Consider the following 14,298-nt stretch of genomic DNA (forward strand, 5'->3'; position numbering starts at 1 on the left):
TTCCGGGATGGGCGGGAAGTGCGCGGGGTGGGCGGGGCCTGAACGCCGCGGCCCGCCTCTATGGCGTCACAGTCGGGCAGCTCACGCCGCTTGTTTTCCGTGCTGACAGCTTCGCGCTGTGGACGTCGCGACCTGTGATGTCAGGAGGACGCCTCGGGTCTTGAACCTCCATCTGGAACCTGGAAGAGGCAGCGTCTCGGGCCATTGCTGAACGCTTTCTTCTCGCCCCGCCCGCAGAGCTGAACCCAGCCCGGGCTCTGGATCCGCGTGGTGCCGACCCTGCTTTCGTCCTCACCGCGTTCTCGCTCCAGGCGCCACCGACCGGCCCCGATGCCAGGCGTTTCCGCCCGGGGCCTCTCTCTCGAGGAGAGGAGGCAGCTAGCTGTGAATCTCACCCGGGTGCTGTCTCTCTACCGTTCCATCCTGGACGCCTACATCATCGTGAGGCCACGGGGTTGGGGACCGGGTGCTCCTGGTTGTGTGCTTGGCTGGGTGCCCGCGACAGGGAGAGCATCTGGAGCAGGGGTTCTCAACCTGTGGGTCGCGACCCCTTTGGGGGTCGAATGACCCTTTCACAGGGGTCGCCTAAGACCATGGGAAAACACATATATAATTACATATTGTTTTTGTGATTAATCACTATGCTTTAATTATGTTCACTTTGTAACCATGAAAATACATCCTGCATATCAATATTTACGTTACGATTCATAACAGTAGCAAAATTACAGTTATGAAGTAGCAACGAAAATAATTTTATGGTTGGGGGTCACCACAACATGAGGAACTGTATTAAAGGGTCGCGGCATTAGGAAGGTTGAGAACCACTGATCTGGAGAGTTAGCGTCTCATCTCTTTTCTTTCATGATTTTCAGTCTGTCGTTACAAGAAGGGGTTAAAACGGGGGAGCTTCTTTTTTTGTTTTTTTTGCAGATGACACAAACATTCATATTTCTAATATCTAGGTTATTTTTCCAAATCCAAACTGATAAAACGCATGCTTGCAGCTACGTTGAACTGTCCTAGGAACATGTGAGGTATTCCCAGAACACACAAGTTCATTCATCCATGCTTTGAATAAATTCCTGGTTTTGTAATGTAATGGACAATTTAAACTTTAGAATTAGGCAGGCTCCAACTAGAATCCTGCCTCCCCTGCTGTGTTAACTTACATAGGTATGAAATGAAAATTCCTCCTAGCCCCGGTTGCTCAGCTGTAACATGGAATCCTGTTTGAAGGGTCCTTGTGAAGAATAAATGAGATGATGTGTTAGTGGCACCAGCATCCACTGAATTGTTCAGCCCCTAAACCCAGAAGCCATTCTTGATTCAGCTCTTTCCTTCACTGATCTACAGTCCAATCCTTCAACACTTCCTGTTGGCTCTACCTCTAGAAAAGATACCAAGTTCACCCATTTGTCTCCATTTCATTGCTACCATTCTGGACCAACCTACCATCACCTCTCCTGGACTGCTTCCTAATTAATCTCTGTGTTTACTTCAGCCCCTCCATAATCAACTCTTCACAAGCAGCCAGATTAATCTCTTTAAAATAAAAATCTGATCATGGCAGTCCCTTGCTTTCTAGGTGTTTTGATGAAATCCTAACTCTTTACCAATACCTGTGCTACCCAGGAAGCCCTATGGGATTGTCCCCTGCTGTCTCTTGAATCCTGTCACATTTCATTCTCTCCCACCTTCACTATCCTGTACCTCCAGTGGCCTGATTTTTGCTCCACAAATATGGCAGACATCTGGGTCTTTGCTTTTACAGATCTGCCTGAATGTTTGTCCTCAGCAGAAAGGCTATAGAGTAGAATGGTTAAAAGCAAGAATTCTAAAGTCAGGTTGATTTCAAATCTCAGCTCTGATACTAGCTTTTTGATTTGGGCAAGTTACTTACTTGTGTGTTAGTTTTCTTATCTGTAAAATGAGGGATAAAAATGGTACCTACCTCATAGGGTTGTTTTGGGGATTAAATGTGTGTGTGTGTATATATATATATATATAATGTTTAGAACAGTGCCTGGCATATTATAAGTATTTAATAAGTGTTTGCTATTACATAATTTTTTTTACATGCCTGTTTCCTGTTCATCATTCAAGTCTCAGCTCAAGTGTCAACTCAGGTCTTTTCCTCATTACTCTTACCTAAAGTGGTACTGTCTCAACGTCTCCTACTGTTTTGTTAGTGTTTTCTTATCCATGTGTCATTTGATGTTCTGAAAAACATCTCTTTTTAATGTGAACTGTGCAAGAGTAAGAATTTTGTCTGTCTGGTTCATTGTTGTATCCTCAGAGCCTAGAACAGAACGTGGTGCATACCCAAAACTCCAGAATTTGTGTTCAACAAATGAATGAATAAAAATACATTCTGGCATATCAAGTGTCTGACATATATACGGGTCTGTTACTAAATGGTAACATACTAACACTGCGTGTTAGTCACTGTGGTGGTGTGGATGGGATTGTAGAGAAGGCACCATCCTTCTCTAGGTTCTTCATTCAGTTGAAAGAAGAAAACAGACAAATAAGTGGGAAATTGCTAAAAGGAGCGGTGTGTTCAGAATGCAGTCTGGGCTCTGAGGAAGGAGTGGGAGGCTGGGGCGGGCGTTAGAGAAGAGGTAGCTCGGATGCGTAGTAGGTACCTGCTGGTTGCAGCCAGTGGCCCTGTGTTGAGAGTGGGGTGGGAAAGCTTGGGAGAGGTAGGAGCCTGCTGATTGCTTCTCCCCTTCTGCAGGAATTTTTTACAGACAACCTGTGGGGCACACTCCCTTGCTCATGGCAGGAAGCATTGGATGGACTGAACCCACCACAGCTGGCCACACAGCTGCTGGGGATGCCTGGGGAAGGGGAAGTGGTCAGGTACGGGCAAGGGGGGCCCTGTGCTGGGGGACTTGGCACTGAACCCTGTAGCCAGGCATTGCTCAGAGGGTCTCACAAGGGATTCCTGGGTTGTAAACGGGTGCACCCAGGACACAATGGGACGATTCACTGGGGTTCTGGGCCGGGCTATCTCAGGTACAGGTCAGTGTGGCCACTCACCCTGCTGGCCCTGAAGTCCACAGCCTATGCCTTGGCCTTTACCCGGACACCTAAGTTTCAGGCCCCCTCAGAGTTTCGGGAGAACCCCAGCCAGAGCTCCCGACTTAAAGCTCCATTCCGAAAACATGTCAGGCCCAAGAAGCAGCATGAGATCCGGCGGCTGGGAGAGGTGAGGAGATGCCTGGGGTATAGGTGGTGTCTGGGAGCCTGGGGACTGAAGCCAGTGGGTTACAAAGATGTGGGCACCTTATATCATCTGCCGGTCCCTTCCTTGGCAGGTGTACGAAAACCCTAGCTTGATGCTGGTTTGGGGGATTTGTGGTTTTTTGTTTTGTTTTGTTTTTTATCCTGGGTTGGTTGGTTGGTTGGTAGTCACTGTCTTATTCCTGTGTTCACACTTCCATAATCTGTTCATGGCTTCACAGAGGGGCTCTTCTTGTTCTGGGGGGAGGTTGAATCACTGACCTTAGAGGAGGGAGGAGAGTAGCCTGAGCCCAGGGTCAGCACCGCTAGTTCTGGTTTCCCTATCTCGTATCTTCCGTGGCACCCTCTACCCCTCTTCCTCTGCCATCTTCATCTTCTCCACCCTCATTATGGCTGATGGTCCCGGGAATCAAGAACCAATGGCCAAGAGACCTTTGTTCCCTTCTCTTTCAGTTGGTGAAAAAGCTGAGTGACCTCACAGGCTGCACCCAGGTTGTGGATGTAGGCTCAGGCCAGGTGAGCCAGACACTCCTAACTTTCTTATTTTTGTTGTTGTTTTTGTGTGCGTGTGGAGGAGGGGAAGGGGGGGTTGAGTGTGGGATAGAACAGCTGGAAGGCAACAGGTTGTCAGGCCTAGGCCCAGGGAGGCAGGTACCCAGGAGTGATAGAAGTAAATGGTAGAATTTAAGCCCTCTGGGCGCCTGGGACCCAGGTGTCTTGGCCACTGAAAGAGGTGACAGTAGCTAAGAGCTGAACAGGGCTGTCTCTACCCTCCCTCTCATGACTCCAGGGCCATCTCTCCCGCTTCATGTCTCTGGGGCTAGGGCTGAAGGTGAAGAGCATCGAAGGGGATCAGAGGCTGGTGGAGAGAGCCCAGCACCTGGACCAGGAGCTCCTGCAGACTCTGGGAAAAGAGGAGAAGAGGAACCCGCAGGTAGGCCTGCCCTTACTGCAGCCAGGACTGCAGCAGCGGGGTCTGCCTGGCTGGATTCCCGCTTTCACGTTTCTCAGCTTGAGATGATGTGGTCCCGATCTCCGCTCCCCCTCCCCGAGGTCTCCCCTTCGCCAGAGCCTCTTCACATCTTAGAGGCACTCTCTGGTTCCAATGTGCTTTCCACACGGGTCCGTCCATCTCACCACCACCTGTGAAGTGGCCAGTCGGGTATTAGACTCATTACACATGAGGAAATTGGGACTCAGACATGAAAAATTTGCAGTTATAATGACAGATCTGTAATTTATCCCTTCTGGTTCAAGGTCTAGCTCTCTCCCATGCCCCAGCTTCTCCATCTTCTTCCTTAGGAGGGAACACAGAGGACAGACCCCTCCTGCAGCCTGAAATGGCATGGGGACAGCACACAGACTTCCCAGCTGCCTTGTCCTTTCCTCCCTCTACAGGTGGTGCAAACGCACTCTCACCACTCCCCGCACCATGTTGCCCAGTGGGTAGACCCTAGGACCCTGTGTGAGGAGGTTCTGCTTCCGCTGGAGACCTCCCCTCAGGGTGAGGCCCGCTTGCTGCTGACAGGCCTCCATGCCTGCGGGGACCTGAGCGTCGCCTTGCTGAGGCACTTCTCCTCCTGCCCTGAGGTGGTGGCCCTGGCCTCAGTGGGCTGCTGCTACATGAAGCTGAGTGATCCTGGCGGCTACCCACTGAGTCAGTGGGTGGCTGCGCTGCCTGGCCATGAACTGTCCTACAGGCTGCGGGAGGGGGCCTGCCACGCCCTGGAGGAATATGCCGAGAGGCTACAGAGAGCAGGCCCTGGCCTCCGAACCCACTGCTACCGGGCAGCACTGGAGACGGTCATCCGGCACGTCCAGCCCAAGCTCCGTCGGCCAGGCGTGCAGGGGATCCCCAGGGTCCACGAGCTCAAGATTGAAGAGTGAGGCTAGAGGAGGTTGGGGGGCGGGGGTGTTGGGAGCCCACCAGAGGTCCGATTCCCCTCCCACCCTCGCTTGTTAGCAAGTCATACAGTGAAGCGAAATGCTGCCAGGGGAGTGATTGAATTCTCTGACTGGGGCAGCTTCTCAAAATTTCTTTAAAAGGGAGTTGTCATTCTTTTATCAGTAGACTAGCAAGACTCTTAAATGTTAAGAATATGGCTAATTGGACAGGTCTGGCTGAAAATACATTTTTGGATCAATTTGTTATTGGATAGACCACTCATAGCCAGAGAAACATTTAAAAGTGCCAATTACGCCCTGCCTGAAGGGTGTGGCTCAGTTGGTTGGAGGGTCGTCCTGTGCACCGGAATATGCCAAAGGGCGACAGAAAGCAGGCCCTGGTCCTATTACCGGTCAGGGCACATGGCAGATTGAGGGTTTGATCCCCACCCAGTCGGGGTGAGTACAGGAGGCAACCAATCAATGTATCTCTCACATCGATGTTTCACCCTTCCTCCCTCTAAAATCAATTAACAACAAAAAAGAAAAATACAGATTAGGGTAGCAAATCAAGCAAAGTTGGAATCAAATGAGGAGTGGACAGTTTGCGTGGGAGGTGGAGGTTCTAAAACCAACTGAGTGCTGTGTGTGGCTGACCCACAGATATGTGCAGCGGGGGCTGCAGCGGGTGGGGCTGGATCCCCAGCTGCCACTGAATCTGGCTGCTCTCAGGCCCACCAGGCCCAGGAGAACCGCGTGGTAGCTTTCTTCAGCCTGGCCCTGTTGCTGGCCCCACTGGTGGAGACACTGATTCTACTGGACCGGCTGCTGTTCCTTCAGGAGCAGGGTGAGGGCAGCCTACAGCAGGGACCTAGGGCGAGAGGGGCTGGACCTTGGGGTTCCTCCTTCGGGTCCCACATTTCATCACTGTAGTGGTTCTTAGACCACCTGCTTCAGAGTCACCGTGGGATGGAAGTGGGGTGGGGGACTCAGCCTCCGGCGTGCATTCCTGAAGTGTATTTTAAGCGAGTGTCCCAGGCAGTACTGAGGACTGCCTTCTCCCAAGTCAGTACCTCAGGCACCGGTGTTCCTGGCAAAGACCCGGGTCTCCTTAGTATCCCGGAGCCTCCATGGGGGAAAGGGGCTATGCCTGCCTGCAGCCGGGGCAAGAAGTGGGGCTGAGTGGGCCTCATTTCTACCCTTCTCAGCAGTCCTGCCTTTCTCCCAGGCTTCCATTCTGAGCTCCTGCCCATCTTCAGCCCTGAACTTCCTCCCAGAAACCTGGTTTTGGTGGCCACCAAAAGGCCCTTGGGTCAGGCCTTCTCTGTTCTGGAGACTGAAGACGCTGATGCACTCTGAGGAAAGGTGCATCTTGGACCCCATCTGAAACCACCCAGGTGCCACAGTGGGCGGCAGAGTCTGCACTCCTCACCCAGAGAAGCAGCATCCTGCATCCTCCCCAGAACCATGGTGTCCCACAGACCTTCAGCTTCGTACTCTCCCTCCCTCCATGTGTTATGTAATATTATGTAAAAACTTATTTTTAATTTATTAAAAATTTAAAATCTTGCTCTGGCTAGTGTTGCTTAGTGGTTAGAGTGTTGGTCCGTGCACCAAAGGGTCATGGGCTCAATTCCTGGTCAAGTGCACGTACCTGGGTTGCAGGTTCAATCCCCAGCCTCCGGGTGCTTGCGAGAAACAATCAATCGATGATGTGTCTCTCTCACATCAATGTTTCTCTCTCCCCCTCCCTCCTACTCTCTAAAATAATCAATGGAAAAAATATCTTTGGGTGAAGATTGCCAAAAAAAATTACAATATTTATTTCCCTTCCACTTCTAAGTATAGAAAAGGACAGGTGTGCACCCTCCCTACTTAGATCCTGCAGAGATGCAACAATCAGATCTTAACACCCCCAAACTCCACTGCCCTCCAGAACAGGTGGCACCTTCTGTTACTCAGAGGTCTCCATTGGAGGGAGCCTCTCTCCCTTTGGTCTCTATCCCAGAATCTGTCAGCCCTGCCCCTTGGGAAGGCCACCTTAAGGCTAGCGAACTTCCATTCCAAATCCACAACAACACTGGGACAGATGCTCCCCTCCTCCAGTCCCTGAAACAGGTACTGTGGGGTTAGGGTTAGGGGTGCCAGAAGACAGCAGCTGCACGGGGAGGAGGAATCATGGCTCTTTATTGACGTCTGAAGGTGATGTGGCCCCAGCCTTCAAGGCTAAGACTAGGAGCGGGCAAAGCTCCCCCCAGGTTCAATACCAATAGACTTTCTTGTGTCTCCGAGTCTCCTGGATCCCCATTGCCTCCATCACCTCTTCTTCCAGTGTCTTCAGACGGGGCACATAGGTTCTTTCTAGAGCATCTTCCACTGATGTGTCTTTAGGGCCATCTATTGAGGAAGGAAGACAAGTGGGAGGTCTTAACATCTTTTATTCCTACTTCTATCACCCCCACCCCCACCCCCACCTTCCTGTCCATCCCCCAGCCTCACCAATCCATGTTTCAGGGACGATGCCATCCGCTCGGGGAAATTCAGGTTTGGGAATAATTCTTCCTGATCTTGTGGAGACTCGGACCCGCTCTCCAGCCTCAGTGAACCTCCACTCCACCTCAGTGGGTTTCCTAGTGGGCGGAAGAGGTGAGCATGGCCTGGGAGCCAGGTTTCCCTGCTGCTCTGAAACCTAAAATTCAATGGCTGGAAATACTGAGGTCACCATCTTGTTTCACTGCTACCTCTGCACTGGGATTGCCTGTAGGGTCATGTCCCACAAGATGACCCCTCTCAACTTCCAGAGCATCCAAACCACCATTCAGACGATGGAAACCATCTGACCAGAACCCCACGTGCTTGCCTGTCCACAGGATCCACAAGTTTGACCTGGTTGTGGAGCAAGGGTGCTTCGCTAGGGATCATGGTTCCTCGGTAATCCTTGGTCCTGCCAATGTAGCGGTAATGCTGTCCAAAAGAGGGGGTTATCAGAAACCAAAGGGAATGAAGGCAACTTGCCTACTGCAGCCCTGCGCATCGGTCCATGTTGAAGAACGGAAGGCTCAGTGGTCTCACCGTGCCCGCAGCCAGCGCCAGGCCCTGTGCTGCTCTTACTGACAGGGATGGATGGGACAGGCTTCCTGAGCATCCACCACCCCACGCCTCACTTACTGTATTCAGCCCCTCCAGGACCACCCAGTTTCGCTCCCGGATGACTTGAACCACTTTGCCTTGCTTCCCGGCATCCTTGCCTTCTAGAATCTCCACCTGTGGCAAGACATGAGGGTCAGGGAGGAAGATCCTTCCCCAGGAGCCCCACCACCACTCTACCCCGCCTGAGGTTCTCACCCTATCCCCGCAGAAGAGATGCCAGTCTTCATCAGAAATGGGTTCCACAGCCACGGGGCGCCGCCTGGTCCCTGGCGGGTTCCTCCTTTTGTCTGCCATGCTACCTGGGCGGCTCATCCCATAGCGGTAGTTGGGGGGCAAAGTGACCTTGGATGCCAAGGCCAACAGGGCCGAGAGACGCATGGCTGACGGCTGTGAGAAATCCCCGGGCCAGGGAAGGACCCAGAAACCTTCCTGGTCAGCGCTGGGGTAGACAGGTGGAAACAAGGGGACAAAGAAGCAAAGGAAGGGATTTTTTGTAAGAATTTACTCGGTTGCTCAATGGGCCTCATCTCGTTGAATCCCCACATTATATCACCTTCATTTTACAGATGAGGAAATAGAGCCAGAGGTTAACTGACTTGTCCATGGCTATAAAGCTACTCTGCAGGAGAATCAGCATTCAAACCCACATATATCTGACTCCAAAGTCCAAAGAGTTCATTGAGGCCAGGAATCATATTATCTAGCTCACCCCTGAATTCAACAGATCTCAGTAGGGCGTGGCACATAGTAGGTACTCAATAAAAAGTTATTGAATAAATACACAAACAGCAGGATAGGAAGAAAACAGGTAATGGAACAAAACACTAGCATAAGGCGAAAAAAAAACCAGGCAGTTATAAAGTATAACAAACAGACAGGGAACAGAGGTAAAACTGTTATTAAAATGTTCCTACATTACTTCCAATTCCTATCTTCCGTCAGGAAAAGACCACTCCTAAGGCAGCTTCTTTTCTGAAAGAAGAGGACCCAGAGCCAGACTCTAGGATTATGATGAACTAAATCAACAGGGTGGTGGAGAACTGACGGCAAAAGTAAGTGCTTCTGTTTATTGAGCATTTGCTACCTGCCAGGTGCCATCTAAGTGCTTTCCTGTATTGTATCATGTAAGAAAGGAGGCAGCATTAACCTTGTTGTAGAGCTAAGAATGAAGCCGAGCCTCAAGTACAAATAAAGTGCACTGCAATGGCATAAACATGTCTGGACAGGGAGTTAGATGGTCTAGGTTCTAGCCCAGGGGTGGGCGAACTTTTTGACTCGAGGGCCACAATGGGTTCTTAAACTGGACCGGAGGGCCGGAACAAAAGCATGGATGGAGTGTTTGTGTGAACTAATATAAATTCAAAGTAAACATCATTACATAAAAGGGTACGGTCTTTTTTTTTTTCAGTTTTATTCATTTCAAACGGGCCGAATCCGGCCCGCGGGCCGTAGTTTGCCCACGGCTGTTCTAGTTCCTACTTCACCTTATTCTGTGACCCAAGGCCACTTAACTTCTGAGCCTCAGTTTCATCATCCATAAAACTTTGCAGGCTTGTTGGTGTCATTCAAATTATTTGTAATAGTTCAAGAATAATGTAAGCATTGGGGGGGGCAAGAGGGAGGAGGGTAAGAGATCAACCGAAGGACTTGTATGCATGCATATAAGCATAACCAATGGACATAAGACACTGGGGGTAGGGGAGGCCAGGGGATTGTCAAGGGCGGGGAAAAAAAAAAGGAGACATATGTAATACTTTTTGTAATACTTTAAGCAATAAAACAATTAAAAAAAAAGAATAATGTACGCAGTATTATTCCTTTTGGGTAAATTAAAAAAAATATGTATTCTGGTATAGAGATAAATATTATCAGAAGGAATTAGGAAATAACTCAAGTTTGGGGGGAGAGAACAGTTTGGGAGGGCTGTTACTTTCCATCTGTTCCTTGCCACGACGTTTGCATTTCTTAACCATGGGTAGTTTTAAAAAAATTGTTTATCTAAACAGAGATATTGGTGTCATTTTTTTCTTTATACTTCTCAATATGAAAAAGGCCTAACGTTATTTTGAATGTTAGTTGAACGTGAGGGTCTTAATGCTCCCATTCAGAAGTAACAAACGGTCTAGTGAGCACGACTATGAGAACCAATGCTGGGAACTTCACTCGTGCTGGCATTTGGTCTTCACACTGCCCTGTGAGACCAGGAAACCGAGGCCCCGAGAGCTGTGTGCCTGTCCCAGCTCACACAGCTAGACGGGCAGAGCCCATCCTAAGACCCACGACTCCTGCGTGACTCCTGCAAGAAGTCCTTTAGCCTCAGCCATTCTAAATCTGAAGCTCTGGGAGGAGATCCCAAAAGCAAACCCCCTCCCTCCATATCCTGGAGTGGTTGGTGTCTCTTTCACAGTAAAGCGCCGTGCAAGGCAGTGCCTGGTGGCGCGTCTGCCCTTCAGGCCCCAGCTCCGAAGGCTTTCCCGCCAGCCCCATCCCAGGTGCGGGCATGTCCCAGCAGTGGGCAGCACCCACCCGCTCCAAGCTTCCGGTGCAGGGCAAATCCAGGCAATACCACTGAGCAACAGCCCAGGAAAAGGAAGGCCTTTACCGCACCCACCTCCCCCACGAGCCCAAGGCTGTCAACATCCCCAAACTGAGCGGGCCTCACCTCCACTACCCGTTGCACCGCGGCCCTTCCGCCTGTTACCTCTTGCACGTGGGCCCCAAGTCCTGCCCGCTCCCGTCCCTCGGCTTTCTGGGAAATGTAGTCTTACCGTAGAGCGGAAGCTCAATCAATCTAGCCTCTCTGCATGCTGGGAGTTGTAGTCCGCCGCTACGAAGCAAGCTGAAACAGGAAATGGGGTCGGGTAGGAAATCAAGGAAGCGTAAGCTCACCGCGAAGCACCACGGGCGTTGGAGGCCAAGCGCGATAGGCTGCCGCCCCGGGCACACCCCTGAACAAGCTGTGTGGGCTGCTGGGAATTGTAGTTGAGACGATGGCTCCATTTTCTACATGATTGTGGCTTCCAGTTTAAAGCAGAGAGCTACCCTTTCCAGGCAAGGCTACGGATAATACTCTTCCCACACGCTCTTCTCTGCCGGTGGCGGCCGAGGCAGATTAAAACACTGTCAGCCAATGATCTGGTCACGAAATGTCAAATCTGCAAGGACCCGCGTATGATCGATGATCTCATCCACCTGGGAAGATTCCACCTACCAACCCCCTCGCCTCTGATCACCAGTGAAAGGTGCCTGTTTACTCAGCTCTTGGGTGTCAGTTACTTCCACAGCCAACCCAGATGCCCCACTTCCATGGCCAGTGGGCTGTGCCTGGTATCGACACTGACACCTCCATCATGTGCACTTTTTTTTACCTTTTCAGGTGCTTATAGAGAAACCTGTGTTAAACAGTGACTGGGCAAAAGAAGTAAAACGAAATAGTGTATTCTGTGACTTTGCCTTCATGCAGAACTTTGGATATTTTGAACAGCCTGAGAATGAAGGAGAGGCTGATACCCCCTACCTCAGTCTGAAAGTTAATTTGGAAATCATTTGTATTCCCCTTCTCCTCTCCCTCTCAATAGACCCCCCAAAAATCAGTCAGAATCCAGTGTAGTAATCAACAAGTTTATTTTCCTAGAACTGAAATTGTCTACGGTTCTCAGAGCTAAACTACAGTCAGCAATTTTTCATCAGAGCCCTAGGGAGAGGGAGAGGGGCACGAGATGGAAGAGGCAGAGAGACCCCGAGAAAGAGGCTGGGAGGGGCACTCACTTCCCTGCCTCTCAGTGGGTACAATCGGATCTGGTGAAACACGGAGGGAGCCGGGTGGGAGCGTGTGGGTGGGAAATGACACCAGGAGGGACACCAAAGCCCCAGCTACAGAAGGAGCGTCACCAAGCCCTAGCAGAAGGGGAGCCTCCCAGTGCACCTCAGAAACGAGGGCAACAGCGAGGAAGAAAAGAGCGGAGTGGGGGCCACACGAAGGGATAGGGATCTTTAAATTTTTTTTTTAAATTTTCTTTTATTAAAAACATTTCCTAAAAAATGTGTCTCTCCTTTATGTCTGGGTGACATGTGACTGCAGGCTGGCCTTGAGCACTGTGGGGAGAGGGAAAGGGCAGTGAGGGGTCTCCCCAGGGCATCACATCTCTGGCCCAAGATCTAAGAAGAGAAGCTACTCAACACTCCCACCGAAGCTGAGCGAAGTCGGCCCTTCAGATCCCAAGTCCATGGACCAAACAACTGGAAGCCCAAAATCTTTTGATGAATAACTACAACTCCCAGAACTCCTGGGGTTATCAGCAAAGGGAAAAATGGGTGTTATCCATCATCGAGGGAGGCCCTCCCCCGCGAGCTGTCCCACTTTCCCTGAATCTAGGCAGCTGAGATAACAGGTGTCGGAGGAAGGGACAGGAGCTCAAGAAGATGCCGTCCTCCTGCTCACTCCCCACCCCGATCTGAGGACTGTCCCTCTCAGGGCCCAGCAGCCCACCCTTGCCATTTACCCTCCATCCTTTTTACTCCTAACTCTGACCCAAACCAACCCAGAGACCCAGAATGCCTGGGGGAGGGGCAAAAGGGTGTAAGGAGATGAAAACAGCTGGTCCAGAAACCCTGGGACCCAGATCCAGGCAGGGAGGGGCATAGTGGCTTCATCTCAGCCCATGGAGCAGAAGACATAGCCCTGACTCAGATCCCAGCGGTATGGGGGCATGGAGGTGACGTGGAGGCGGGGCCAGACGGCAGGCCACATCCAGGTCGATCTCCGGGACCGGGCTTGGGGAGGGAGAGTGAGTGGAAGAGAGCAGGTGGGGTGGGAGGGGTTCCCAGTTTGCAGGCCATGGCCAGTTTCCCCAGTAGCACCCAGACAGCAGCAGGAACGGGGCAGGGGCTCCTCTTGAAACATTGGTGGCTACAGGCTGTGAAGGAGGGTTAGAGGGGAGAAGGGTTAGTGATGAGGCCTTGGCCTGCCCTCGCCCCAGCCAGTGCCATCTCCTGGCCAAGTCCACCCGGCCTCTCGGGAGCTACCCTCCACCCCTCCTCGCCAGAGGTGGCTGGGCCCTCCCAGGTCAGGGCGCACTCACCTCTCGTGATCTCTGATGCCTGGGACCTCAGCATCTTCCTTGGCAGCCTCTTCCTCCTCTTCCTCTGGAGGAGGCTCCCGGCCAGAGCTGGGCTCGGAGGGGGTGCTGTTCTTCTCCACCTCCACAGGGAAGGGCCGCTCACCCTCCAAGTTGGCCACCTCCTTCTCCTCCCCTTCAGGATCTTCTGCCTCTTTGGGACGTTTCGGGGAGTCCTGGGCGGGATTGGTAGAGATGGATGAGGTGGGCTGAGGCTAGAGAGGGAGGATGGCAGCCACCTGCCTGGGCCTCCCCCTCCTTTCTCCAGAGGCTCCTTCCTGGATAGGCCAGTCCCTGCCCAGCCCTCTGCTTCTCAGCAAGGGACTCCCTAAGACGAGGGGCCCGGCCTCTCTCAGACTGGGAATCCAGCCCCGGGGCCCCAGGGAGGCCAGTTACCTCCAGCAGGTCCCCTGCTCTCCTTTTCAGCGCCCCCTTCTCATTCTTCTCCTTGGTGGGCTCGTCGATGACCAGCTTCCCTTCCTCATCACTGCTACCCTCGGTGTTCCCCTTCTTGTCACCGTCGCCCTCTGCGGCCTCAGGCTCCGGCTCCGGCTCCGGCTCCTCGACGCAGCTCTTTTTCTGGGAGGACTGTGGCAGTGACAGCAGAGGCTGAGTGGCACCAGTGGCTGCCAGGCTCGGCCCCCTCCCCAGACCCCTCCCTCAGCCACTCACTCCTTCCTTTTCCCGCCTCTCCCCCACCCCCACCCAGGTGCCCAGTCTCACAAGTGATTTGAGACCCACCTCTGTCGGATTAGCCCCGGGGTAAACCCACTGGCCGGGCAGGCAGGGCTCTGTGCAGGAGGGGGGAGGGCTGGAGCAGGAGGCAAAACCTCGGGTCAACTTCTCCCAAAGGGAGCTAGGACCCTTTCCCCGCCCACCCCCGCCCCCCACCCTCCCG

At 52.2% G+C, this 14,298-nt stretch overlaps 3 protein-coding genes across 7 annotated transcripts in view; 1 reads left to right on the top strand and 2 right to left on the bottom strand.

Moving 5' to 3' along the window:
* Positions 1-38: 38 nt before the first annotated feature.
* RRNAD1 (ribosomal RNA adenine dimethylase domain containing 1) lies at positions 39-6,702 on the top strand. Its single transcript, XM_005867600.2, is given in 9 exon segments — positions 39-441; positions 2,741-2,865; positions 3,022-3,214; positions 3,703-3,765; positions 4,040-4,183; positions 4,648-5,132; positions 5,797-5,858; positions 5,861-5,980; positions 6,362-6,702. Coding segments are annotated over 9 exon segments (1,434 nt in total). The 5' UTR covers positions 39-330; the 3' UTR covers positions 6,493-6,702.
* A 598-nt stretch (positions 6,703-7,300) lies between these two features.
* MRPL24 (mitochondrial ribosomal protein L24) lies at positions 7,301-11,046 on the bottom strand. Of its 3 annotated transcripts, none has more exons than XM_005867601.2 (6): positions 10,946-11,046; positions 8,479-8,722; positions 8,302-8,397; positions 7,994-8,097; positions 7,633-7,763; positions 7,301-7,530 (listed from the first exon to the last, which is right to left on the bottom strand). In XM_005867601.2, the coding sequence occupies exons 2-6, from the start codon at positions 8,659-8,661 to the stop codon at positions 7,394-7,396; spliced, it is 651 nt and encodes a 216-aa protein (XP_005867663.1). In that variant the 5' UTR covers positions 8,662-8,722; positions 10,946-11,046; the 3' UTR covers positions 7,301-7,393. The 3 variants fall into 3 exon arrangements, with proteins under 3 accessions (XP_005867663.1, XP_014396333.1, XP_014396334.1); XM_014540847.1 differs by having other exon boundaries at positions 10,985-11,029; XM_014540848.1 differs by lacking the exon at positions 10,946-11,046 and adding an exon at positions 10,663-10,908.
* An 842-nt stretch (positions 11,047-11,888) lies between these two features.
* Positions 11,889-14,298, bottom strand: part of HDGF (hepatoma-derived growth factor) — an 8,249-nt gene continuing 5,839 nt past the window's right edge. For all 3 annotated transcript variants that reach the window (XM_005867603.2, XM_005867602.2, XM_014540849.1), the window contains exons 4-6: positions 13,797-13,988; positions 13,365-13,576; positions 11,889-13,199 (exon numbers count right to left, since the gene is read on the bottom strand). In XM_005867603.2, coding sequence (XP_005867665.1) covers positions 13,193-13,199; positions 13,365-13,576; positions 13,797-13,988 — 411 coding nt within the window. In that variant the 3' untranslated portion in view covers positions 11,889-13,192. The remainder of the gene's footprint in view (positions 13,200-13,364; positions 13,577-13,796; positions 13,989-14,298) is intronic.

Source organism: Myotis brandtii, unplaced genomic scaffold (genome assembly GCF_000412655.1).
Source record: "Myotis brandtii unplaced genomic scaffold, ASM41265v1 scaffold250, whole genome shotgun sequence".
In the NCBI taxonomy this organism is placed as follows: Eukaryota; Metazoa; Chordata; class Mammalia; order Chiroptera; family Vespertilionidae; genus Myotis; species Myotis brandtii.

What these genes read in the sequence shown, in the direction of transcription:
- MRPL24 (XM_005867601.2), bottom strand. Translation starts at nt 8,661, where the DNA reads ATGCGTCTCTCGGCCCTGTTGGCCTTGGCATCCAAGGTCACTTTGCCC. An exon ending in TCCTGGAGGGGCTGAATACA is followed by an intron (nt 8,098 to 8,301) that starts GTAAGTGAGGCG and finishes TCTTTTGGACAG; the next exon opens with CATTACCGCTACATTGGCAG. An exon ending in CGTCCCTGAAACATGGATTG is followed by an intron (nt 7,531 to 7,632) that starts GTGAGGCTGGGG and finishes CTTCCTCAATAG; the next exon opens with ATGGCCCTAAAGACACATCA.